We start from the raw sequence: 27,987 nt of genomic DNA on the forward strand, positions 1-27,987 counted from the left end.
ATGACGAAGGGAGCTGCTGGTCCACTGCTGCCTCGATCTGCTTTGGGTTGTTGTGTGACTTTGGCAAAACCAAACTAACTCACAGTCTCACAATAAGTGATGAAGGCAGCGGTAGACCAGCAGCTCCTGTGTTAAGCAGTGTTAAATTACTGTTTTTCTGGAGTCTGGCTTTGATGAGAGCGATAAAATGGCCTCAATTCCCTGTCGGATATCACTCTCTGAAAGCAACATTAAGTTATGAATATGTATATGTATATTATGTGTACGCGCTGATGACTTTTGTGTGTCTATTGGTGACCTTTATGATGTTGTGATGCAATGTTTTTGTGATTATAGTGAAAACCAATTTCTCCATGGGTACTACATTTTTTTTTAAAAAGTATCTATCTGATGCTGAGCTGTTTAGCCCGATGGAACCCTAGTCTCTTGTAAAATCAATAATTTGCTGAGCTGTGTATCCATGTGTGTGTGTTCCAGATTTGACCTGGAGCAGAACCAGGCTCAGGCTGAGGTACAAAGAGAGAGGAGCCAGAGGGAGAAGCTGGCTCGCGAGAAAGACATAATGACTGGTGAGATGTTTAACCTCCGCCAGCAGCTGCAGGTAAGCTACTTTACACTATAGTGCATACTTCAAATGTACTCTGATGCCCTCTCTCAGGGACTACACGTCTGGTCTCTCTGCTCTCTATTTGACATAACTGGGCTGGTACAGATGTGCGCTATACTGTGTGTCTTCCGCCTGCAGGACAAGGACATTGAATTGTGTGCAGCGAATATGAAGGTGCAGCAGCTGGAGGCAGAGCTACAGGATCTGTCCTCCCAGGAGTCCAAGGATGAAGCCTCGCTGGTCAAGGTCAAGAAACAGCTTCGTGACCTTGAGGCCAAAGTTAAAGACCAGGAGGAGGAGCTGGATGAACAGGCTGGAACTATCCAGATGCTGGAGCAGGTACACAACTTGCATTTGCCCTAAAAGCCCAAAGGTCCCATCAGTTTTGTTTAAGAAATCAATTTATGAGAAGCTTTCTCTCATTTTTTACAGATGGTAGAAATCGTGTTCTGGATCAAAACCAAGATTCTTGTTCTTTTTCATTTTTGTGGTTTCTGAATTCTGTGTTTTGGCATTTATTTGATGTGCTGTTAAAATGCATGCATCCTCACCATGTACTCAGGCTAAGCTGCGGCTTGAGATGGAGATGGAGAGGCAGAGGCAGACCCACTCTAAAGAAATTGAGAGTAAGGATGAAGAGGTAGACGAGATCAGGCATTCCTGCAGTAAGAAGGTAGGTGCTGCTCATTCTCACTTATGCATATGTGCGCTTTTTTTCGTATACATAGCCTCTCAATCTTGAACCAACAATTAATAAGACCAGAGGTCTGTGCTACAAAGCAAATTCACCATTCCCAGAATATCTTTCTGTTATCTGGCCTCCCAACCCTAGCATTGGATGTCTGGATGAAGAAGCTGGTTATAAACTAGCTCAGTCAACTCTGGGTTTTCCTATCCAGCCATGAGCACGATCATTTGAAAGGGAAACAGGGTTGTTAATTACAAGTGATATAATCAGAATCATGAATGAAGTATCTCATGTTATATGAGATGAATGAATAATTCTAGAAACACTAGAAATAACTTCCAAATATTAAAAGTAGGCCAAGGCTTAAAATACATGTAGGTATTACTATGACTTTAATATAAAGTGAGTATTTTTTGCTGTTTAGTTAGATGATGAGGAAACAACTGTGATTAAGTAAAGAATGAAAAAGTAGGTGATGAGTGATGAGATCTATATTCTGACTGAAATGTTGCATTGATATTTGCAGGTGCCAATTAACAGTGTGGATTATTTTTCTTACAAAAAGACAGTCTTTGGTTTTTATTGCCAGTTATCATCACAGAGGTGTCTCATGTTACCCTGAGCTGCAGTGATGTAATCAGAGTGTAAAATCAGCCTCACTGTCAGCTATCACTCCAGGGATAAAATACACTTTGCACAGTTACACTGCAGCTAAAATTATCATGATGTGTTTGGTGTTGTAAACGCCAAACCATTTTAAAACCAGAGCTAAAAAAGAAAGCTTGGAAAAATAAAACGATTCCACTGACCTATTAAAATATAAACTCTTTTTTACCTGACTTTTGTCCATGTTGGGATATTTTCTTCCAATGATCTCATCAGTCATTGCTTGGGGTGTTGACAGATTGTGATCCGTTCTACTGATGTTAACCTGCTACAGAGCACTTTCAGCGCTTTTCAACATGTGTTAACACTTTGATTTATCCCTGTTAAAAGGGAACCAGCTTCCTAGTAGTGAAAAACCAGGGTTAATCCTGAAGTTAACTCGCCAAATCTTGCTACATAATACAGACCTCTGATCACAGCAGCACTGAAAAACACACACTTATTCAGACTAGGGCTGTCCACGTGAACTCGTTAATTACGACACGATTAAGGTCAAAGCAATTGATTTTTAATCGCATTAATTGCATACTGCTTTTTTGTCCCCTCATAGTAACGTTGCTTATAGTCAAGTTGCTGCAGCAGCTTCCTCCTTCTGCAGTGATGAAAAAGTAGCAACTTCCTTGAGCTTTTAAATGGCCAATTTAACTTTCAAAACACCTACACGGCTCAATTGACAAGTCAAAAGTAAGCAGAATCTTATACATAATGTGAGACAGAAGTTATGACTATAAGCTGTAGGGGGGCCCTCTTGCTGTGAGGCGACAATGCTCACCACTGCACCGCCATGCCACCACCACCGCCACCGCCACCACTGTGTTTTAAACAGACACATTATAAACACTAACAAAAAGTGACATTCGCATTTGGAAACAACACAGCAAACACAACAGCAAACAGTTCTTCAAACTCCTCAGTCCAGCACAAGCCATGATGAGAAATGTGGGAGTCGCTACAGTAATAATATGAGAAAAAAGCCTGCAAGCTGCTTGGCTAATTTACACAATGTAAAATGCCATAGGCTTGTGCTAATAAGTTGGCTTGTTGTATTAGTGGGGGAAATGTGTCCAGCAAAAGACAGGTGCTTTGTCTGTGTACTTGTGTTTGAAAATGTGTCTGCTAAGCCATGTTTAATGTGTGTTTTAGGTGTGTTTTGAATCACTCAAACTTTACAGCACTTCACAGAAACCCCACTGCCAGCCAGTGTTTTGGAGGTGTAACTGCAAAGCAACACAGACACACCACCGTACAAGTATATAATTTTGGCATGTTATGTTATCTTACTGTCAGGGGGAACAATAGTTTCATACATACAGGACCTGTATGAATCAGAGAAAGCAACTAAACTGGAGCTCCTGAAAAGTGCAAATACTGTTGCATTAAGCGGGGATCATTGGGGGTTACTTAGGAATCAAAATGATATCAGAGTAACTGCACTTTCTCAATTTAGAATAGTGTAATCCTTTAAAAAAATCAAACAAAAACACTATGTTTTCCTTATACTTATACTTTCAAGTTGTCTCCTACCTCTAAGTCGTTTTTCAAGACCAAACTGCTGTAGCAGTGCAGCACTGAATTAATAAAAATTAATCTAAAAGTCAGGATCATAAAGTAAATTTATTTTCAATACACTCTGGTGAGAAATGCTTCACCTTGTAAATATGGACTTCAAAACTGTTTTTAAATGCAAAATAATGAAATTTTAAACATGTGATTTAAAAATGTCATTAATCACAATTTACTATTGAAATTCAGTGATTTATTGCGATTAAAAAATGAATGGTTTGACAGCCCTTACTCAAATGTGTTGAAATTCATTATACTTACAGATTCATGCACAGCCTAATTTATCAAGCTCTTGAATTGCTTATTTCATGTTCATATTGGTAATCAGATTGTGTCCCATGTGGTACACAAACATGCTGTATTCATCAGAAGAAGAAATAAATAATATTTTTCTAGTATGGATAGATTATACAGTGCAGAGGCTGCCTATTACACACAATCATGTATAAGGAACAACAAGCACAACGTTCGCTGAAAATCCTTACATCTACCCAACACAGCACATGCATATTAATAACAAAATAAGTACAGTTTAGAATACGAGGACTGGTTGCGTTTGTATGTATATTAAACATGAAAAATAAAATGTTATCTCCTTTGAAAGCCTTTTGATGGATCTACAGGCTGGCTGATCCGCTCAGAGGGGGACCCATTTGTCTTTGACGTGCGAGAGCAGCCATGTCTAACAGGACGGTCGATGGTGTGTTATGTCTGACTTTGTTTATCACTGATCATCTGTTTGTGCATCCTGACACTCTGTTCATGTGTCCTGCAGCTGAAACAGATGGAGGTGCAGCTGGAGGAGGAGTATGAAGACAAGCAGAAAGTGTTGCGTGAGAGAAGAGAGCTGGAGTCCAAACTGCTCAATGCCCAGGACCAGGTATTTCCATCACTCTGCCTCTGGTCTCTGTCAGTGCAGCTAAGTGTGCGCGATTTAGTGCGCGCCATTTCTTTTGATCGCAGAGAAACTGAATTTGAGTCTGGAGAGGTGCTGTGGGTTTTGAAGGAGGATAGTAAAATAGAGTATGTGTAACAGTACTGGCTAGAGAGGTGCATTTTGTGATTCAGGTGAGCCAGAGGGATGTGGAGACGGAGAAGAGGCTGAAGAAAGACCTGAAGAGAACCAAAGTCCTTCTGGCTGATGCACAGATTATGCTGGACCACCTGAAGAGTAACGCCCCCAGCAAGAGGGAGATCGCCCAGCTCAAAAATCAAGTATGCCATCCCATCAACACTCCACTGTGTCTCATACTGATACAACCCCCCGACACACACTTTTAGACCTTGGTCTGCTGTCTGAATAGAACTGCGCTGATAAATCCTCATTCCTCTGCCTATCCAGGATAGATCCTTGATCTTGCCCTACTAATGTTTGTCCCTCACCTCCTCTCCACTTATCCTTTCTCCTGTTTCTCACAGCTGGAGGAGTCAGAGTTCACTTCCGCAGCAGCAGTTAAGGCTCGAAAGAGCATGGAGATTGAAATAGAGGACTTGCATATCCAAATGGAGGACGTGGTCAAAACTAAGCTGTCGGTGAGTTTTGTCTGTGATGTGTCTTAGGGGTGCCACATATTGCATGAATGTTCTGCACGTTTCTAACACAATAAATGAATGTGTCTTTATAATCAATAGCAATATCACACGTTTATAGATAATGAAACACCCCTTTTCATCTCACAATGCAGAAAAGGTTTCCTTGATAAAAAAAAATATACATATATATGTAAATGTATTTCATACCCTTCTCTATGCGAGCAAATGAAACCCAAAACAACAAACAATGTTTAATTAATGGGGGGGCTTTGCCTATCAAATTCTCACTCATAGAAATGCAGCAGGGCTCTAACATTAATATGCATGCATCACCAAGCCATGGTGGGATATTAAAGTTAAATGCCCTTTGGCATATATCTGATTTCAACATTTTGCTCTAATGGATAAATAAGCTTTGTCGAATGTTTTTTTTCTCTCCATCTGCTCATTAATGGCTGTCTCATGAGAGTGCCGCTTGCATGTCAGACTCATAGACTGAGGATGTTTGTGTCTCTGGAGACGACACACACAACGCCGTGTGCCTGTGCTTTGCTTGTTAATTGCTGCATTTATGGCAAGGGAAGGTCTAGTAAATGTCTCAGATTAGAGAATGCATATCGAGGGCCCGAGTCTCTCCCCCCTGAACACAGAGGATGAACTCTAAGTAGGACATCACCAGTATGCTGCACTGGCTGCACTTTTCCCTGCCTAAATGAGCCAATTGATTATCTCCAATTGGTCTCATCCTCCAGCCAGAACTCCCGTCCAGATTGTGTTTCATTGCCATCAGATGAGATTCCAGGACGGCCCCGGCCTGGCCAACTAATGACCATTTATCATATTCAATAGCTCATGAATAAATCCTGTCATTCTACACTAAAAATGTGTGTGTTTCCTTATAATTTTGTCCTTCAGTTGGAGGAACAGGTCAGCCGTCTGCAGAGAGAGAAGAATGACCTGCAGTCTCGTATGGAGGAGGATCAGGAGGACATGAATGAGCTGATGAAGAAACACAAAGCTGCAGTTGCCCAGGTAACCCAACATGCCTTGGTGAGCAGTTCGAAAGCCTTGAAAATAAGGTTGTATGAATAACTCTTATATCAATGCTCAGACCAAGATGAGACAAAAATAGATTTCCTTCGATAATTTGTACTTGTTTAATTGTATTTAGTTTGAGAACTTGTAGGATACCATTTTTAACGTCAGCATTAACATTCTGTTCTTCTCTGCTTGTTTAAGTAGAGTGGCTTTGAGGTGTGGAGGACATGTTCCCCTCTAAACACAGTGTGTGCTCTGCAGTCAGGGGGATGCAATCTGTTCTGCAGCAGATCACATGACAAATGATTTGGCACAGATGTATTATGTTCATTAACCATTTACATTTAAGGGGATGTTTTTTTCCAACATAGATTGATATATACTTCCCCTCTCTCACACACATATAGACAGCCTAATCCTCTGACTGTTGACTTTGTGTGTGTGTCTATGAATGTGTGTGTGTGTGTGTGTGTGTGTGTGTGTGTGTGTGTGCGCACTAGTCTGCCAGAGACTTGAGCCAGATCAGTGACCTACAGGCCCAGCTGGAAGAAGCCACAAAGGAGAAGCAGGAGATCCAAGAAAAGGTACAAGGATGTATTCAAAAGCACTATATAGCTGCCTGCCAGGAGTCTGCCCGCTGCCTCAACACTTCTCTCTGATTAGACCTCAGCTTTTTGCTGAGTTTCTCTGATTATTACGACCAAAAAATGCTCCGTTTCTGTGGCAGCTTTCTTCTCAAAATTGCAATGCTATTTGCATTTAAATAGTAGGAATCAGTGAAGGTTGTGAGTCAAGAAGAGGAATTGTTCTTTTGCCTCTCAGCACTCGCATTTAAAGGCAGGGTCATGTACACAAACTCAGCAGCTTGTTTCTATGGTTTAACCAATTACATAAAATGAAAGCACTTATTCTCGTCCTTTCAACGATTATTTCTCAACTCAGTGCAGCAGCTTCTGTCTCAGTGATTTATCTCATTTGTGGTCTTGTTTGTCATCCAAATGCCAATGCATCATTTCATTTTTTAAATATCAGAAGATTCTCAGAAATGAAAAGATGGCAATTGGAAACAAGTACATTTAGCATGATTATTCTGACCAATACAAAACCCCACGAAGGTGCCATTTTACTCTCAAATATGAAAAAAGGCCCTAACAACAGATGCTAACAGCAAAATTATATTTGAAATGTCAAACTCCTGCTCTGCTCTATGTTACTTTTGTATTTGCTAGTTGCCTTACACACTCACACAAATCCATATGTAGAGAGATGGGTGGCCTTGAAACATTCATGTGTGCCTTTAGTGCGTCAAGTGCAATGATCTACCTAGATGAACATTTAATACACACTTATGCAGTTATAAATGCACCCTTTGCCCATATAGAGTTTGTGCTGTGTTTTTGTAACAGGTCCATCTACAATGCTTTCTGCACTGTGCTCTGAGGCACTTAAGCTCTGACATGAGTAATGGCTGTAGCTATGTGCTTTTAATATTTATTAAAGGTCCAATGTGTAGGATTTAGGGGCATCTATTGGCAGAAATGGTATATAATATTCATTACTATGTTTTCATTAGTTTATAATCACCTGAAACTAAGAATTGTTCTGTTTTAGTTACCTTAGAATGAGCTGTTGATATCTACATGGAGTCCGCTATGTTGTTTCTACAGTAGCCCAGAACAGACAAATCCAACACTGGCTCTATTATGGCCATACATGTTTTTGCATTGACCACCATAGTTCTACTACAAATTTGACACATAGAAACTACAGTTCTGCCACTAAATCCTGCACACTGGACCTTTAACAGTCACAAACAATGTGAGGACTGAATGTTGTCCTGGTTGAGCGTTACTGCGTACAAAGAACTGATAAAAGCACATGAGACACCCTTTGCAGGCTTACCAGTCCATGCATGGCCCCTAAATCGAGGTTTGACATTTGTGGTTCAGAGTGAAATATCTTCAACAACTTATGGTTGACATGCACACTTATGTTCTCCTCAGGATGAACTGCAACAAGTAGTGCTGCACAATTAATTGAAATATTATCAAAACCACAATGCTGCCAAGTTCAATATCCAAATTGCAGGAGATGGAATGTTTTGATAAAGGTAATCTCAATGTACTATTAAATTAAAATTAATAAAGCACTGGTGCTGCAGAGATGCACCAGCCTACAAACCATACTCCACATGTAAGGGAATATGCTTGGGCAAAAAAAACAATCATCATTTAATTTTATTGTTTAAGTGCAAATTAAAGTAAAAAATTACCATTGTCTCTAAACTCTTGAAACAAATCACAAGTGCAATATCTGGCAATATGATCGCAATGTGTTTTTCTCTTTCGCATATCTTGCAGCTTTAGTAATAAGAGCCCTTAACTTTTCATCTGACTCCATCATCAGATCAAATTTGAATTGATTTATTAACAAAAAGTGTATCTGCAAAATTCCTGTCTGCCTCAGCTGGAATTCTATCTAGTTTTGATTCATTGTTTTTACAGTATGGTGCTAATTTGCAATGTTCGTGTACTACCATGCTAAATTAAGAAGGTGAACCTGGAAACATTATCCCTGCTATACATCAACATGTCAACATTGCTATTGTGGGCATGTTTGCATTGCATAACTTACAGCCCACTCAATAACAGCTCTGTATTTGAATTATATGACTGTCATAAAGCTGATTTAGCCTATCTCTGAGCTGACTGTTTTAGTTGCTGTGTGCAGTGCTACACTGAGTTGTCAGCAAAATGATTGAGGCTTGGAATAAATGTGGATTGGTGTGGTAAAAAGGTTAATGCATTCAGGTCTGTGTTGATAATAGTGCTTTTATAATGATAGTGCTTTTATAATAAAAATGTTTTTTTCTGGTGGAGCACTATTTGTTCAGAGGATAACCTCTAACATGTCAAGTTGCTTTGTATTAATGCATGCCAATTTTCTTCGTTGATGAATTTCCTCTGGGCTATAATAGCCGAATGCAGCGTGTTTATCTAGTGCACAGTTTGCATGTACATTACACATGCTCAGGCTCACAGCAACTGGACTTTCTGTGTTCCTTTAAGTGTTGATATGCAGTCTAAACAAATAAAACCATCTGCCTTGGACGGAATGTTTTTCAAATATAATTTCTCTAAAGGACAGAATTGAGCTCTTGCCACCCCCTAACAGCAGACTCTGTTTCTATTAGATTAAGCTATACGCATGCCAGAGCTTTGGTCCACTCAGTTTTATGCAAGGCCCACCCATCAGAATATTTTTGGCTACACTAGAGACACCCAGCAGGCTGTAAGGCATTGTTAAAACCTGCCAGAGAAAGCAGTGATAGCCATCTAAAGCGGCTGACCTTGAAGTGGTTATCTCATCCCCAGTAGGAGGGAAATCTAGCTTCTTTAGTAATATCAAAGGAGAGCTCCAAATCCTCCTTGTCTCAGATGCAAAGTCCCCCATTAGGTGCCATGCTGCCTCTTGGGCCGGGTTTTGTCGTGACGTATCTTTCTTCCTTTTATCAGTCATGAGAAAACGATTCAGATGGAACAAACGTGCTTTGCATGAAGCTGTGCTCTTTCCAAAAGCCTGTGAAATTACTGTGACTCGGTGTTACTCAGCCTGAACCACAAGCTCTTCTTTTGACCATTTGTGGTAGATTGGGGGCTTATCTTGAGCTCATTATTCAGGCTGGATGCACAATATTTACATGTACCAAGATGGATTCAATTTACACAAAAAGGGTGAAAAAGTGAACATTAATTTAGTTTTAATACATACGCATAACATCAGCGCAAACTATTCCATAGTCCTTGCTTAAGAGGAAGTGGAACAGCAGAGGTCACGGAGGAGGTTTGCAGTCGGAACTGCTCCTTAGGGAGTAATTGTGTGTTTACATCTATGTATGTGTGTCTCTCCTCCAGCTTCATTCACTTCAGAGCCAGCTAGAATTCCAGGAACAGTCTATGGTGGAAAAGTCTCTTGTGTGTCGTCAGGAGGCCAAGATCCGTGAGCTGGAGACCAAGCTGGAGTACGAGAGGACGCAGATCAAACGCTTGGAGGTGAGATGATCCTCTGTGTCTCGTAAATGTAATGCTTTGTGAAGCTATAAACGCAAATTTGACATTTTATTTTTCGGCTTATCAAGAAGTAGAGATGAGGGTATGGCGTCCCTTGCGTCGCTCCATATCTTTGAAGAAAAGCATCCAGCAGGGAATAAATATATTTTGATTCATAATTGAGAAAAATAAAAAAACCTTTGCATTTTTACATGCTTCAAAGAGACCGACTATGATGGGCTGGTAGGGCAGGGCGATATGGAGAAAGTCAAATATCACAATATTTTTGCCCAGATACCTCAATGTAAATGTTACAACAATAGTGCAGGGTTGACTATTGGTGCTTTCACAAAATATTAAGACTATGACACTTTTGATAAATAATCATTAGTAATGTGGGCATTATGACTAAGTGGATAAAGTGAAAATACAGCCCAGTCGCCAGAAGAAAATGTTGGCATTGTACGTTTCTGCAAACTACAAATACGTTATATATGCACATTGCATTCATATGATATCAATGTTTCTTAAGTGATGCAGTGTATGAACTGACTTTGCCATCTGGGGGTGGAGGGGATGGTGGACGGCATGTCACCTATGTCTGCAGACTACTGTTTGAGACCAACAAACAATAAAAGTGGTTCTGATTTAGCGAGTCTTTGCCGTGTTTCCAGTCGGTTTATTGGGCACCTTACATGGATGTTTTGTGGCAACCTTTAGGCACGAAAAGTGTTTTTTTTTAACGAGACATTGCTACTTTTTCAGCTAGGATAGTGCCACTAAACCAGGTATTTAAAGCCAAAACATGACCTTAACTATGATCAAGTGTTTTTTGTGCCTAAATCTAACCACTATACTATCTGCTACATAATAACTAGCAAATGTAATGTAACCCTGGTTTTCAGAAAGGTACAACCAACATTTTTTCTCACAGTTAGGTTGAATTATTGAACAGCTAGAACAGAACAGTCTGTTTATCACTTAACTGTAATGCAGACTTTAAAACCAGGAAAAGACAACATTTAAAATATCTAAAAGAGATATTTTCATATAATTTTGCCCAGCCCCATAGGCTCAGGCAAACATTTAAGGGTTAATACAAATCAAAAGAGATCAGTGATGTTCACTCATCCACATGCAACCTTTGTAAGAATAAGCTCACTCAGTTCACCTTGAATCCTCCACAGAGCCTGGTGGGTCGTCTCAAGGAGAACCTGGAAAAGTTGACAGAGGAGAGAAACCAACGCATTGCAGCAGAAAACAGGGAGAAGGAGCAGAATAAGCGAATGCAGAGGCAGATAAGGGACATGAAAGAAGAAATGGGAGAGCTGTCTAAGAAGGAGTCCGAGGCGAGCCGGAAGAAGCACGAATTGGTAAGGGCTTTCGGGCGCTTGGAGGCTTGATACGATTCACTGGAGTTCACACTAGAGGAGGTAACCGTGCTTCATCTGTGCTGTGATCCATTCACCAGGAAATGGACATCGAGAGCTTAGAGGCGGCAAATCAGAGCTTACAAGTGGACCTTAAGCTGGCCTTCAAAAGGATAGGCGACCTGCAGGCTGCCATAGAGGACGAGATGGAGAGTGATGACAATGATGACTTAATCAACAGGTACAGCACTGCTTTAGCCTCCTCTGAAGGAATGATACAATTGCCTTTACTTCAGTGGATCTGTAATGTGTGCTTGGTACAACAGGGGATACTGTGCTATTGCTAGAGGCCTACGTACTGGCGCAAGTTATCTTGCTCCAAGAAAAGTATAAAATGAGAACTGCTAGTTTTTTTAGTAGCCTGTCAATCACAACTTGTATCTTTTCATTCTCTATCTCCCACATCTTCCTACATCACTTTCTGTCTAACCTCTTTTGTACTCCGTGAGTCACACTACACTTTGTCTGTTCTCCAAATACTTCTCACATGGTCTCATTCGGCTCCCTGCCTCTGATCTTTTGTCTCGGCGCCGGTTTTCCCTGTTTGGTTACCCCTTCCCTCTTTGCGGAGGGGTTGGGGGTTATGCTAGTTCAGAGCCCACTGAGGTAAACACCGACTGCAGTAATACAAACCTCTAAAAAGGAAGAGGTTACACACACCAGCTCTGTTTAAGAAGGAGGCCGGCAACAGCATGAATTGATTTATCGAGTCATTGCTTTATGATGGATAGTTATTTTATGTGTGCGTGTAAGTGTAAAACTATTTATTTGCTGTTATCTCAGTTTGTCCTCTTTTTGCACTGTTGTTTGTGTATCTCACCTTCTCTTTTTTCCCTTGTTCCCCCTTTGCTGTTTCCCACACTTCTGGCAGTTTGCAAGACATGGTGACAAAATATCAGAAAAGAAAGAACAAAACGTGAGAATGGAAAATGCATCCTTTGTTTCTGTCATTATGGTGCTTTGCAAGTTTGTTTTTTTCTCACCTGTTTCAAACACAAGAGAGAATAATGCAGTATTCCTTATCCTCTCAGTTTGTGTTGTTCACAATAACACTGCGAGGTGAAGTAATTTTAAATAGAATGGGAAGCTGCGTCTGTGTAGCATACATCTCTGATAAAAGCTACCCTTAAAGGATGGCCCCAGTGTTTCATTTTGTTTCATTTTATTTTATGCCGAGTGTCCAGAGGTGTCTGTACACAGACGGCCTCGTCGCAGATTTCAGGGCTTGTTTTTCTACCTTCACAGCAACAAGAAATTATTTGAAAAATCTGATGGCGCACAGAATACTTTGCAGAATGGTAGAAGAAGAAATGTAAACTTGAGTCGTAAATAGACTACCACTCACAGTGACACGGGCATTCTCCTTCAAGCCAGTCTCACTACTGTAGAAAATATGACCCAAATGAAAAACTGCCAAGTGGTACAGACCTGCGGTAATACTGCATCATTGTCTCAGATGAATATTTTCATCATGTGCCTTCATCATGAATCTGTTTGAATCTTAGGCTAAAGCTGTTTTGCACTGAACTGCACTGATTTTTATCTGCCCTCTGCTCATCTGTGGGTTCTTCCAGAGCACATGCAACAAGCCCATATCTTCCTTGAATTGTATGGGGAATACTCTTCAGATTGTTTTCATATTGTCCTTGTGAAATCAAAAATATTATACCTAAGCAAATTTCCCCTTTTAGTTGTTTATGTAAGTTTAGTTTGGAAGAAACCTCTTAGATTAAGATGAATTTACTGATTGTTTTCATCTTTTCATCTTATGCAGGTCTTACACCAAACAGCTTTTAAAGCAATTCACTGTCATGGACAAACTTCCAATGTCCGAATAATGGTCGTAAATCTCAGTCTGAGCTGTCTTAAGTCAGTCTGTATCTCATCTTGACATTCCGAAATAATCAAATATATTTAAAAGTTTTAGCTCATGAAAATACTTGAGTTCAATGACATGACCATTATCAACAACCAATAGCTGTGCTCTTCCCAGCACCAGACAGGAAGCAGTAAACCAGGTAGACAGTAAACATGGAGGGGACTCCAGGGAGTCACAAGAATGTGAACAAGTCCCTCTTGTACTGCGGGAAAGGAGGAGAAACTGGTGGAGTTGTAAAGTGAACAAGACTCCATGTTTTATTTGGCACGTCCACCAAAAAGCAAAAGTAAATTTTAATGAGAAATCTTAATTTTTGAAACAGTCTGCTCTCATGTCCACTGTCTCGTCCAACTAAAATAAGTTAAAACAACTAACCAATAAGTTTGTACACAAATACAGTTTATCTCTGTGGAAATACATTTTATCTCTATGGATTATATTGGTGCTGTATTGACAAGAATGCTGTCAACATATGGTGCCTTTAATCTTATATTTTGAGACATATAAGGAATTGTTAATATGCCATATTTCTTAAAGGGAGTTTGATGTAATATTTTCCACCAGGAGCAGGGTGGGAAAAAATCTCAAAAGGTTGTAATCTTGCAAATAGTGACCTTGGAAGATCTCCAGTCTTTGCAAAATCTTATAGTGTGTGACTAAAAACCCACATCGTCTTTAGATGTGAGAGAGAGTTAGACTTCAGTCTTTTCTAAGTATTTTTAGCGTCTTCTAGTCTATGGTAGGCTTTAGCAGCACTTCTATAATATATTTTTTTCAATCTTGTGCTTTGCGTTCACACATGACAAGAAATGGAAAGAATCAGGACTGATTTTGTTGTTGAAATCAGTAAAGTACAACTTGAAAACAAACAAAGGAGGAGAACTGTCACCCCTCCAGCTACCAGCCCACACTCCAGATTTGGTCCACCAGGGACTTGAACAGGCTCCTCATCAACTGAGGTGCTGCTGCCATCGTAGAATTAAACAGAAAGAAAGAGGTAGAAATTCTATACAGTTTCAAAGTATGGCACAAAGAGATGATCTGTACTGTGCCCTTTACGCAAACTTAGCATAGTGGGACTAACATGTGTTCTGGAAGACCCTAAGCGTAACTGTGTGAGCGATATTTGTGACTGTGAAATGATTGCAGCACACAGTCTGTCCATGGCTGCACAGTCAGCAAGTGTTGCAAGACAGTGATGGCACAGTGCGCCGCTGATTTTTTTTCCCCACCCAGAGCTCAGCTGTTGATTTACATGCATGCAAAGGCTTCACTAATTCAATCTCATTTCATAGTGTTGTGAAACATTTAACTTTAAATACAAATGTTCACCTTGTCTTGCTTGTAAAATGTGTAGTCATTGATCGTGAATGTTAATTATGTTCTTTTGACTGACTGAATCCCATTTTCTTTCAGCTTTAATACAGTGAAAGGAATCTTTGTGGCATGTTAAATAATTTAAACCTTCATCAGAGCGTAGTAAAGAAATGTAGTCTTCAGTTTGTAGCGGATATACCCATCCATAATTTCCCGCTTTAACCTCTGATTGCTTCTTCAGGACGACATGGCATCACACTCTTCATTATGCTTTTTGTTATCCCTTTTTCATCAGACAACCCGTGTGTATCGGCGCTCCGCTGTTCTCTTTGTGCAACTCGAGGAGAAGAGCAATGCGTTTCTGTGTTTACTTAATTGCATTTTTTCCCTCCTTCAACATCATTGCATTAGCAGCATGGATGAACAATAATGGAGGAGGTGATTTTTCTTCTAATTATGAAGTGGATTTTCCAGATGATTTACATTACCATTCAATATTTTTGTACTCAGTGCCTCAAACAGAGGTTACAATAGCTTGGATTGTTATTATTGTAGAGGGAGGGAGATAATGTAAGTGGAATTAGTGTTGTTCAAGCTGGCCTTCCCCTTGTAGACTGCAGCAGGATATTTTAAATTACAGGGGCTCCATTTCGGGGAGAACGGGGTTGGTTGTCACATTGGTTGGTTGTCATAGTCATAAGATCTCGCTCCCTAGAGGGCACACTTAAAAATGTTGGTATTGAAATTTTAAGAATTGTGGTTAGAGGTCACCTACAGGAGTAAGACACATGACATTGAGATGAGGGGACCTGTCAGGCCTTCTGTGTTTCTTTTATTGGCTTTTACCATTAAAAATTATGTAGGGAGAGCTATAGATTTTTTCTTACTCAGGCTACGACATGTGGTTGTTAGCTTAGTTGCTAGCAAAAATACACAGTTGGCGATTCTTGTTTATTGTTTTATTCTTTTTATTGCCTTTATTTTTTATTTTTACCCATTAAACAAACATAGGGACAACCAACCCCACTGTGTGTGACAACCAATCCCACAATGGGGATGAATGTCACAGGTGCACAAGACAATTTGACAGTCCATATCTTTTGAACAGAATTAGCTTAAGAAGTTTAAGGAGATTCCATACCCCACTGATATTTTAGGCTTTTGTTACATATTGAAAGGGGATCTGTTAAGGATACCAACAAATTTTCACCCCAACTCGTCAAAAACCACAGCTTTGTCTGTGGAACTACACATCAAAATATGATGAGCTAGGTACCTTCCTGCGTCAGTTTTTGGCGTTCAGGAACTGAGTGTCTATTAACACTCATTATATCTTGTCAAAATACACTTTCATTTTCACACAAAATATACAGTTTCTGCTTGTTTCATACATACAGCCTTTTTCACAATAAACTTACAATGTAGGTAAAACGCTTTGTTTTCAGGTTTATTTCCTTAGGTTAAGGCAAGAGAAGTATGTGGTTAGGTTTAGAAAAAAACATCATGGTTACTGTCAAAGCATGCTACACATACTACAGCATACTATATTAAAATAACTCAGCTGACTCCTGGTTTTACACGGGAAATGAACAGTGGGGCCCCAGATAAAAATCCAAAGTTTGTTTGACCCATCCACCTCTGCTCCACTTGTAGTACTTTCCTGCTTTTTATGTCATGGTAGTTTATGTCAGCCACCTGCTGCGAAGGGTACCACTGTGCATCTGATGCCAAGTTACACTAACAAACCTGCGGTATTTGACGAGTTAGGAGTGGGAATGGGCTGAGGGTACAGATTTAGAGGGGTTCAAATAAATATTAAAAGTGTGACGACCAACCGAGTTCTCCCCTAATGCAGGACTGTGCAGTACAGAATAGAGAATAGAATGGTTGCATTTTTTTCACTTTTCGTGCTGATTATCTGCAAGTATGAGTGAGTAACGTCACAGAGTGTTCAGTGTACACTGTTTTAGTAACATAAATGATATGCTCTTTTTGTCAATCTATAATTAGCTCATGTTGAACAGATATCCTTAAAATATGGTGTTGGTGGCTTAAGTGCTAAAGTGATAGAACCAAGCCATACGAGATTTGATGCTGAGTCTAAGTATTTGTGACAAAGATTTACAACCAGTGCAGGCCAATTGTCAGAAGCTATTAATGTTCACTTCTAAATTCTCGGGGCTTGTTTGTATCTACGAGCCTCAGGACTGGTTAGCTAGTAGTGTGGGGCCAAGGACAAATCGTTTGTGACACCATTTGCACAGCACTCAATTGCAAGCCACCTTTTATTTTGTGTATGTGAGTGTGAGACAGAGGGGGTAAGAGGGAGACGATTTTGCTGTGGGCTGGTTTCAGTATTTTGTTGTGTGATATATCATGTTAAAAAGTCACAGTATCACAGAGATGACAAATGGGCAGCATGTGTAATCAGCTTTCCAGTATTAATGAACCTATTATCTTGTTTCAGTGGGCGTTTATCACTTGTAGTTAGCATGCAGTGGAGAAGAGAGGCAGTGGAAAATAAAGGGGTGATATAAAAGCTGAACTTGGACTCACAATTTTAGCTTGCTGCCTAATGAAGCACCTCTCAGATCCCGAAATGAGCAGGTTTTCCTGTATAAAATAGTATAATCAGGCCATTTAGTCTCTTTGAGATCGTCATTACTCCCCCCCCCCCCGAAAGCCTGGCCGTAAGGTCGATGATGGGAAAGTTAAATGTGTTAATGTTCTTAGAAATCTTGAAAGCCTAAATGCTATTCAGTCTAAGAGTCTGAGGCTTTTTTTTTCCTGTCTGTGCTTGCCCTCTCACAATACTCAGACACTACCAGCAACGCCACCACCTCTCTTGTGTTAAAAAAAAAAAAAAAAAGGAGAGAGGACACTTTGTTCTCTGAGGAAACATGACGGAACGTGTGACACAAGGCTTGGTGACAAAGAAAATGGCATGCTGTTCACTGGGAGACCAACGAAGATGGATGTGTGGTATGGAGAAAAATGATAGAGCTCAGCAGTCTGGCTGTCATCTTACACCTCTTTGAATACTGTGTTTGCTACTTATGAGCATTTTTTCCCCAACATTTTGCAACATGTTCCGGGGCTCAGATAGATAAGCCAGTCCGAGAATGAAGATCTGGAATAGAAAATTGCAGCTCCTCTACAAAACCCTGTCATCATTGCCACCGTCTGCCCTGCGACAGTGTGTTTAATATACAGTGTCCTGCTCTGAAACCAAAAACAAAATGGAAAATGTAATTTCCTCTGACAGAGCTCACCACATCATCACAAGTCAAATGTAGTTTTGGTCTTCTAAACACATGAGTCTCTGTGCAGCTTTAAAGGCCCAGTGTGTAGGACTTAGGGAAATATATTGGCAGAAATGGAATATAATATAATAAGTATGTTGTCTGTAGTGTATAATCACCTGAAATGAGAATCATTGTGTTTTTATTTCCCAGAATGAGCCATTTATATCTACATAGAGAGTCAACTCTCGACCACTGCTCACCATGTTGCACCGCCATGCCCCTACAGTAACCCAGAGGGCCTTTTGTATTTTCACATTACAGTGAAAATACAATTTGCAGTCCCTCCACAACAAGGGCGTTGGAAAAATAATGATTTTTTTTTTTAACATGAAACTGCTTTATTCAGTGTTTTGGAGAGGAGGAGACCTCTGTGGATAATTTGGTTGTTAGGTAAAAAAGGTGACCACACATTAGCAGGTGCTGGGCGAGCATCTCGTTTGCTATGTGCCAAACAGCATCGGAGAAACAATGATTTCTGATGTGAAACTTGCGTCATACAGTGTTTTTTTACCAGTGTAAATCACCTGGTCTGTTTGTTTTGGAGAGGAAGAGACCTCTGCAATAATTCAGCTCCCAGTAAAAACCTCCTGAACAATGAACACTGAAGGAATTCGAACTAGGAGAATTTTCAGCTAGTTGCTATCTGTGATCCTCACCTCTAGATGTCACTAACCCCCCCCCCTAAATTGTACACACTGTTCCTTTAAAACGGTTCCTTTGAGTGTGAAAATTATTTATTACACATGTGTCAGCTAGCACTAAGGTTGGAAGCAGTATGTCCTCACAAAAAATGGAGAAGTTTTTTGCATAATGCATCTCCCAAACGCATTTTGACTATGATGGCAGTATCGGCTTAGAGGTAATAGGCCACTCTGCTTTCCTCTTCCTCACCATTTTCTGTCACATTACCCTTCTAGGACAACGGGATGCATAATTCAGAAAATTCACCATGGATTTGGAATGAATCAGGATTGACCTTATCGAGGCGGGAATCTACCGCACTTTTTCATCAGTAGCCACAGGTCTCTGTATATTGATTGTTATGTCAAGAGCAGGGCCATGGGGCTGTCTCATGGCTCCACTCCAATAACAATCACCAGGAGCAGGTGACATGCCACACAGATGCTAGCAGCCCAGAACCAGCCAAACAAGTTAATTATGCCTCCAACAGCTTCATCTCTGCCTAGATCGCTCATCTACGTCTGCTCAACATTCTGTTAAAAGAACACCTTGATTATGTTATTGTTGTATCACATAATCATGCTTACCTGCGGCCTGTCTGGATTGTCTTGCATCATACTAACCTTGATTGTTATAAGAGAAGGAACACAGGTTTAAATTAACTAACCAAAAGCTTGTGATATGTGAAAACTAACCATTATTTTGCCTGTGTAATTCCTGTGATGGTACACTGTGTAGAATATTCACATAACAAGTCATTTAGTGTAGTTTCATGTCTGAAAATCTGCCTCAGTTTATTCTGAATTGCTGCATAAGGCAGATTAAGGCCATTAATTATATTTCTATTTAATATGAAGGGAATTATCTCACTTGATTGCAAGAGTTTTGCGCTTGAAGATGTAAAAATGACTTGTTAAAATAAATATTCTTTGCTGTGTTGCGTTGGAGTCTTGGAAGCTGCCCTCAAACAGTAGCTGATTCTTTTTCTTTGCAGCGGAGATGACACAGAAACAGATTCTGAGGTGGAGGACCGCGTGGATGGAGTTAAGTCATGGCTCTCGAAGAACAAAGGCTCCACCAAGACCCTGTCAGATGAGGGAAGCTTGAAGAGCACCAGGTTAGTGCCCACATCCTTGTGCATCATGAGAGATAACCATGTACATCCTCATGGTTTCACAGTGATAAAACTACCCACATTGCCAGCCTTAAAAAGGGCCCAGGATTACCTGGGGCAGTTTGCAACAGAAGGATGGGTATTTCATATGATTAGGTGTCATCTCTCTCTCCCAGTAATCTGTCTAATGACAGGAGGCGGAACGGGGAAGCGGCTGCTGTCAAATTTATTGAAGTGGCCCGTGGCCAGTTGGCACGCCTGCTTAATGACGCCTCTGCCAGTTAGATAGATCTCCTTGCTGCTTGATTGCCTCACTTTCTACAGTGTATACTGTACATAACAGCAATAGACTCTTGACTGGTCCCAAGGACAAAATGAAAATGACAAATGTAATATTCTGTCAAAGTACCAAAAGTCTCAGCTACCACATGGAGCATGCTGTATACAACTAAAGATGGCAATAATTTAGAATTTCTCAAGTATATGGAGATCTGATTTTTTTGTATTTGTCTTCTGTTGGTTGTCTCTTGTGTCAATTTTATGCATAACCCTTTAGATATGCAGCAAATGCAGATACCAAGGAGGTAAAAGAGGGTAAGGAGAAGATGAATGACGGAAGCAAAGATGGAAAAGAGATAGAGCAGAACAGATCAGTGTCTGTCATGAGTTCCCTGAGCTACAGGAAGCGTTCCAACCTGAAAGACTCCATAGGAGGGACAGGCGATGAGAGCTCCTTATTTAGCACTCTCAAAGAACAGCCCGACACACCAGACCAGGCCTCCATGCGCAAAGCCAAGTCTAAGTCTGGAGCGCTCCAGGAGGATTGGAAGAAGAGCCAGGCACAGGAAGACTTAGACGATAAAGGCTCTGTCATCTCCCTGGCCTATTCTGAAGCCACCAGCAGAGCCAGGAAGGGCCTGGACTCCCGCTGGAGCTCCCGCAGCAGCCCTGAATTTGATAAAGACTCTGTGGTGTCCTCTGTGGCTCCCAGCAGGGTGTCTACCAGAAGGGGCATGTTGGACATGGATGATGACAATAAGTCGACTATCAGCAGTGTGAGCCGCTCCAGCCCTCGGTTGCTGCATCGCAGCAGCTCCTGGAAGGATGACAAGCGCACTAGCTCCCGCCTGTCCCTTGCCCGCAGCTGTGGCCTTAGTGAATTCGGCCTGCATGATAACGACGATGATGATGAAGATGGCCGTAGTATGGCTTTCAGTGAAGGGGGGCTTTCATCTTACAGTCCCCGCTCCCTCAGTCGCAGCTTTTCCACCCCGGCCGAGCCACGCTCCTCAGACAGCAATCTGCCAGACTCATCTGACATCAAGACAGTCACCCATCGAAACTACTTGGACCCTGAATTGGAGGCTGCCATCAACGAGGTGCTGAGCTTCAAACCTATTAAGTTCAAGCGCAGCAACCTTGATGAGTTAAGTGATGACGAAGAGGTGGAGAAGAAGGGACCAGGAAGTGAGGACAGTAGAAAGAGAGGAGAAGATGAGGGGCTCGGCTGCAGCACATCCAGCGTACTTCGCTCTTCATCGGGCTCTGCTCTGGACTACAATCGGCCATCCAGCACTGTGAGCACCAGCAGCTCCCGCAGTCGTAAAGATAAAAAAAGCAAAGTCTCTCTGTCCAGCGACTCCTCCTCAGATGAGCGTCGCAGCAGAAAGAGCTCAAAGGGGAAGAAGGGCAAGAAGTCCAAGAAGAGATCTAAGAAGAAGCAAAGTGAGTCGGAGGATTCGTCTTCCTCCTCCTCAGAGTCGTCGTCCTCCTCCTCCTCCAACTCGACCATCTCCTACCGCAGCTCCAGCAGTGTTAAAAGGGCCCCGAAACAACCATCTGATGATGACGAGAAGGAGCCTGCAGGTCGTAGCAAGAAGGATAACAAGAAGAAGCAGAAGAAGATGGATGGCTTGATGATGAAGTACCTCTACAAGCCTGACAGTGACTGAGACCGAAAGTAGAAGGTGATGCTTGGTGTGATAGTAACCAGGAGCCTGGCAATGGCACTGAGCCAGGATTATTCACTGAATGAACTAACTTAGTTTGCTGTGTGTGAATGTTTTGTATTCACTCTGACTCTGATGCACTAATGTTAACTTGTATTGTACTAGCCCTACAGTAGCTACATTTTTCAAAAATCAACATTGGCCAATTAGTGCATGCCGCCGATTTTTCTTCCTTTGCTCCTGCCAACATTTGTCCTCATTTCACCAATTTACTGCAGCATACAGTAGTTATGTCTGTAGTTTATATTACTGGCAGCTGCAGATATAATATATTGAGAGATATACTGTAATATGTCATTGCAATTCATTGACAAACTTTTTCTTTCTTTGACATTTAGTTGTCCATCGAAAGCAAAGCACTGAAATACTAGTCATCACACATGCTGCTGTTGTGAAGCAGTGCTACGTTCTTATTTCCATTTTCCAAAGATGGATTGCAGTGTGTCTCCTGACGTCGTGTTTGATGCTGTTATAAGCACATAGTGTTGAAAGAGGCTAGTCTGGCTGCGGATGGTCTTCAAGCACAAACAGATGTTGGCAGTTAGGCAAAAACTAAATTACACAATTTTTTTTTCTTTAAGTGAGAAGAGTTTAAAGAGGTGTGACACGACTGTTGATATTTACTTGATGGGAATACTTTGCTTCATAATTAAAATGCTAAGTTTAGCTCTAAGCTTCAAAAGCCTATCTATTTTGAGAGTAATTTTACTGACAGTTTGAGCATCTCTGCCTCCTGTGTGAATTTAAAAAATGCAAGACAGCAGGCTTGAGTGTTTTTTTTTTTTTTTTCCTATTGTCCTTGAACATGTTTGCCTCTCTAGTTAAACACCGGCTCTTTCTCTCTTGAATCACTGTAGGGTGAATTCAGCCAGGTTGACTGAAGATTGCACTGGCACATACAGTATGCGGCCATGTCAACAATATAACTGTTGTCATAGAAGTACTAAATGAGTTTGCAATCCAACTCAGTGTTTTAGTTTGGAGTCACTGTTTCTTTTAAGCACTCTGAGCGTGTTCAAAATTTAATCTGTAACACCACTAGAGAGCTTCCACGCTACCAGTTTGCCAAGAGCGCTGCTGCCTAGTACACAAGGCAACAACAGCTCAGCCCAAAAAAGTGATTAAAACACCTCCTTTAAACAAAGTGTCACTTTCACTGTAGATTAACATGCCTGTGAGTAATTTCAGTTCTTATTCATAGCGCTCATTCTAATGTCTCACTCGCTTTGACTAACTCACACATCTTCCATGTCGAGATGCAGCAGTTTGTACGGCAAGGCTTGAACGCAGAGTACTTGAGCCTATTTCAGATATCTAATACTTCATAATACACTTGATCATGTTGCGGATAATTATAAATAGAGCGGAGACAGTTCTGGTTGTTCTCTGTAAGTGTTATTGCACTGAAAGGACATGTTGCAGTTGTTTTGTGGTGGCTGTCCTCTGGGTGTATTACTGTGAAGAGAAATGCTCATGGCAGTGCGGATGCATGAAATCTCCACAGTTGGTATTCAAGTAATGCATTCAGTGCTTGTCATGCCATGTGTTGTCATGACAACATAATCTAAAGATGTAGGACCACGGTTTTAAATGACCTTTAATGAGTGTGGTAGGTAGGAGCAACATGAAATACATGACAGAATTTTTTTCTTAGCTGAGATGTGAATTATTGAGCTCATCAATGTTGACACCTGACATTTACTGCATGAACTGCACATATTATTTACTAATATGAACATTATGTCACAGTCCTCATGCATGGCTTTTCTGTCAGTTATTTATGGTGTTAAAAGACCAGAATTTTTGTTATTATTTTTCTGGGTAATTCTTGGTAACACTGTTTCATCTAGGAGCGGTGGACCAAGAATATTTGTGATGCATTGAGGACGTGTTGATCCTAATTAAAATTTAGAAAAGCTTCCATGATAACAATGTGCACATATGCTATGCACACCTCCAGGGATGTGTTGTTTACTGCCTGGGGAAGAATGTAATCTTGCAGCCTAAATTGCTTGTGGTTTCCCATGCCATATTTTTTATGACAACCTTTTTTTTCTCCTTTACGCCTTTCAGTTTTGTCTACTGTAAGTAGCCAAGTAATGATATAATGGTGTGTCTGTGTGTGTGTTGACCCCTGTAGCCCTCCTGTGTGCGGCAGACACCTGAGTCTTGGCAGATCTGATGAAGAGGATGAAGTGGACAGAGACTCCAGCAGGCAGTCGCTGAGGCAGAGCGACAGCGAAGGCACGGTGGCAGAGAGTGCATCGTAACCCAAACTCAGGTCACCTTATCCCATCAGTGACATCAAACACACAGGAGGGACACGAACCATCCTTTACAACTCTACTACCACTTCTCAGCCAGCAAGAGAGGCCAGCTGCTTCCAGAGGAACATTGTTTTCAGATAGTTTAGCCTGGGCTTTCTGTTATATTTTACTTATTATGGCAAACTCATTCACATTATGAAGTCACGTTGCTTCTTTGGTTAATATGTACTTTTTCTGTTCTATTTAACACAACATATTGAATAAGCAACCAAGTCGCAAGGAAAAAATGTTGGCATTTATGTTTTGGCACACATAACATTTGTACGTCATTATTTTTAGGCGCAAAAAACAGTTATGGTTGATTTCAAATACCTGATTTAGGGGCACAATTCCTGCTGGAAAAACTGAGATGTCTTGGGAAAAAACAACCACTTTTCTTGGCACTGTTCCCAGTGGAAAAACAGCCACGATCGCTAAAAATAACTCATGTTTGGTGTCTAAAAAGCTACTGGAAATAGCAATGATTACGGCTTTGTTGTTTGTTGATCTCAAAGAGTGTTGTGCAGCGGTAGGCGGCTTGGCAGGCATTACACTTAGGTGACACGCCATCCACCATCCTCTTCACCTCTTCACCTCCTCAGGTCAGCTCATATACGATGTCAGTATAGAAACGCTGATATGATATGTTTGAAACATACATATGTAACATATACTTGGTTTGCAGAAATGTACAATGCCAACTTTTTTCCTAGTGACTGGGCTGTGAATAAGTTAGTTAATAAAGAACAGTAAAGTTCAGGAGAACTTCCTGCCGCTGCTTTATTCATAAGAGCTGCTTTTCAGGCAAATTTAAGCTCCCCTCTGCACTCCTCTCTGACTATTCAGATAGCTCTGCCAAGAGGATTTAGATAAGCCCGCTCTGGCTACACTTCTCCGAGAAGGTCTGACCAGCCATTAAGACTGTTCTTATCTCCTTCCCCCATTAATGTGGACGAGCGCGTTGGGAGGAATTAACCCATTTTCAATTAATTATCTCGCTGTAAGTTTACATGTGGCTCTTGTTCCAAGTTGTGATAGCCATCATCTGGACAAAGTGATGCTAGGTCATGATGGCTGACATCACAGTACAAATCATTTTGGAAAATATATTTCTATTCGACCTAAGCTGTTGGATGTGATGCATATGTTTGAATTGCTGGATTGAAAGCAATGTCTGATCTGAGAGTGTATATATATATAGTAACCATAGATACATAATATTACATGTGGAATCACAGCCTTTACATAAACATGATATTCAGATGAATTAAGATTTTTTTAGTGAAAGAGGTATTTTATTAAGATAAGGTTTATGACATATTCCGGATTTATTCTCATCTCTTCATGCCATAATACTTCTGGTTTGGCTCCTTTGAGGCTCAGTCATGCTTTTGTCCACTTGTGTCATATTTCTTAAGGTTCAAAGGGAATAGATTTTTTTGCTAAAATAAAGGAGTTTTGTGTAGAGCTTTAGAGACCTTACAGATGCAGAGAGGTGTGGTGTCTCTTACTTTTCACCAACAATGGATTTCTTCCATATATTAGAAATTAAAGCTCCTTTTGATGTTGAATCCTAAAGAATAATATTCCTCTATAATAAAGTCCATTTTGATGCGTAAATTACATATTTATGTGCAGATTGTCTTGAACTGAGGGTTTTTTTTTAGAACATATTGGTTTAAGCAGTAAAATAATTCCATCCTTTCCAGTACATGGTCTCCCAGTTTTGAGGTGCCAAAGACTATGCTCATTAAACCGGTGAAATTTTTGCATGTGAGAAAATTTGCGGTCGGGACTTTTAGAGGTTATTTGTCCATGACCACCCATGAGCAAACCATATTATTATATTGAGTTATTCCCAGGCTGTGTGCATTTTAATATCTAGAAGGACTCCGATGTTGAAGTTTTGGGAGGGTTTTCCACATTCATTTTTACTCCCTCAGCCAACTGTCCACTCTGTATTACCTCATAGAATACTGCCAAAAATACCCCTAAATTAAAGCCAGTCTGTTCTTATATTTCAATCTCTTTATGTGATTTATTGCTGTCCAGACACGCAGGAAACCCGCTGGTTATTTCTGTATTCAGCCTTACAGAATTATAATGATATCCTCAGATGATTGTGACCTTGTGAATTTCAAACTCTATTTAAATTATGTGTAGGTAGATTTGAATATAAAAGCATATAGAGTATGTGCATGTGGTCTGTCTGCTTGTGTGCAAAAGAAAAGCTCCAAGTGTCTGGCTTGCTATTTGCATATCTTCTCAGAAGAGGCTAATCTGCATTTCATGTCTTATTTTCTCTTCTTTTTTTTTTGTTTTTTTTTCCTCCTTTGCTTCACACATGAATATTAATGTGGAACATGGGAAACTTTGATGTCAGTGATTCAGAATAGACTTGTTAAATGAAAAAAAAATATATTTTAAGTTTCATTGCCTCTACGTTGGAGTTGCTGGCATTACACATTATGTTTTAAAAAGTTTGTACACTTCATCATATCTTATGAAAAGGCTCGTCTATTTTCATTATTGAACAGATCATTTGTGATACGAGTGATTTTGGAGGTTTTCTTTTTCAGTAAATAAATTCAGCTGTTTGTTTACAGAATCAATGTTGGCTTGCTGTAATTGCACAGAGGTATAAATCGGATGCAGTTTTGTTTTCGTATTCACCACTGTCAGAAAACAGTAGGAGAAAAGCAGGTTAGAAAGGAAGCAGGATGGTTTTTAGCAAAAACAAGCCATTGATGTGTTTGATTAATTTTAGCTCATCCACCCCAGAGTAACTTCTCATCATACCCATCCACTTTTCCCAGGAGACTACAGAGGAAACAAACAATTCATTGAAATGATTAATTCTGAGCCGTTTGGAAGACTGAATTTCTCGCACTACCTCGCAACACATGGATTGTTAAAATGAGTGCTGCACAGCTCCACAGTTCAAAACCAAGCTCGGGGCGAATTCAGAAAAGATCAAAAACCGAGAGCAAGCGCAGTCTTCCTCCCTACATCAATCTCTATTCTACATAGGTGCAGCTTACCTAGATTTCAAAGGGATTGATGGTTTTAGATTACCACCTTGGTTGACATTCACACTCAGCGTGTTTTGCTTTAAAGAATCCCCTATTTATCCAACCAATCTGTAGTCCTCATTCCTATACACAACCTGTTCCGGCGCTTCACTCTGTGCCAGGGAGCTTTTGCTGTAATTTCACTTCACTTGCGTGCACCCTCTGGGTGGCTGCATGTTTCTGCTTAAAGGCTTTCCATTGAGTGACAGATTAAATTCTGCTCCCGATTTTACTTATTTTGGCTCTAACACTGTTTCACAAGCCACTGGAGCAGGAAGTCATTAGCTCGACAAAGCCAAGCAAGTCTGTGTTTACCGTGCCACCCTCCCTGTTATTTAGACAGAATGGTTTGGCCACAGACATTTGCTGCACTGGAAGTCTAACGCTGCACCTCCAAGGAGAGAGATGCCTTATACAATAATGTAGCATGCCAGTAGTCTTAAGAATATACTATACAGGGTTTTTCCTAAAAAAATAATGTATGGACCCACATAAAAGTAATCCCTTTCAACCATCACTTATGACCCAGAAGAAATGAGTGGTGGTGTATTTTTCTGCAAAGACTCTGCCCTCTGCCTGTATTTTCATATTATGCCTCCGGTAATGGCCGGGGCTGGAAGCATTTTGTATTTGGGTTGTCCATCCGTCTGTCCATCCGTCCCATTCTCTTGATTGCAATGTCTGAGGAATACCTTAAAGGAGTTTCCTCAAGTGTGAAATGATTACAATTT

At 40.6% G+C, this 27,987-nt stretch overlaps 1 protein-coding gene across 10 annotated transcripts in view; it reads left to right on the top strand.

The window, feature by feature from the left end:
* LOC126387815 (unconventional myosin-XVIIIa-like) overlaps nt 1–26,781 on the top strand; it is a 66,777-nt gene extending 39,996 nt beyond the window's left edge. For 9 of the 10 annotated variants that reach the window (XM_050040501.1, XM_050040499.1, XM_050040497.1 and 6 more), the window contains 15 exons: nt 478–601; nt 746–946; nt 1,170–1,280; nt 4,300–4,404; nt 4,593–4,739; nt 4,944–5,057; nt 5,973–6,089; nt 6,596–6,679; nt 10,010–10,147; nt 11,332–11,517; nt 11,616–11,755; nt 12,446–12,490; nt 19,751–19,873; nt 20,427–21,837; nt 24,020–24,157. In XM_050040501.1, the coding sequence (XP_049896458.1) occupies nt 478–601; nt 746–946; nt 1,170–1,280; nt 4,300–4,404; nt 4,593–4,739; nt 4,944–5,057; nt 5,973–6,089; nt 6,596–6,679; nt 10,010–10,147; nt 11,332–11,517; nt 11,616–11,755; nt 12,446–12,490; nt 19,751–19,873; nt 20,427–21,822 (3,031 nt within the window). In that variant the 3' untranslated portion in view covers nt 21,823–21,837; nt 24,020–24,157. Of the gene's footprint in view, nt 1–477; nt 602–745; nt 947–1,169; nt 1,281–4,299; nt 4,405–4,592; nt 4,740–4,943; nt 5,058–5,972; nt 6,090–6,595; nt 6,680–10,009; nt 10,148–11,331; nt 11,518–11,615; nt 11,756–12,445; nt 12,491–19,750; nt 19,874–20,426; nt 21,838–24,019 lie in introns of all 10 variants that reach the window. The other variant, XM_050040503.1, reaches the window with a different exon arrangement.
* Nucleotides 26,782–27,987: the final 1,206 nt, after the last annotated feature.

The sequence above is a fragment of the Epinephelus moara genome, chromosome 3 (assembly GCF_006386435.1).
Source record: "Epinephelus moara isolate mb chromosome 3, YSFRI_EMoa_1.0, whole genome shotgun sequence".
Taxonomy (NCBI): domain Eukaryota; kingdom Metazoa; phylum Chordata; class Actinopteri; order Perciformes; family Serranidae; genus Epinephelus; species Epinephelus moara.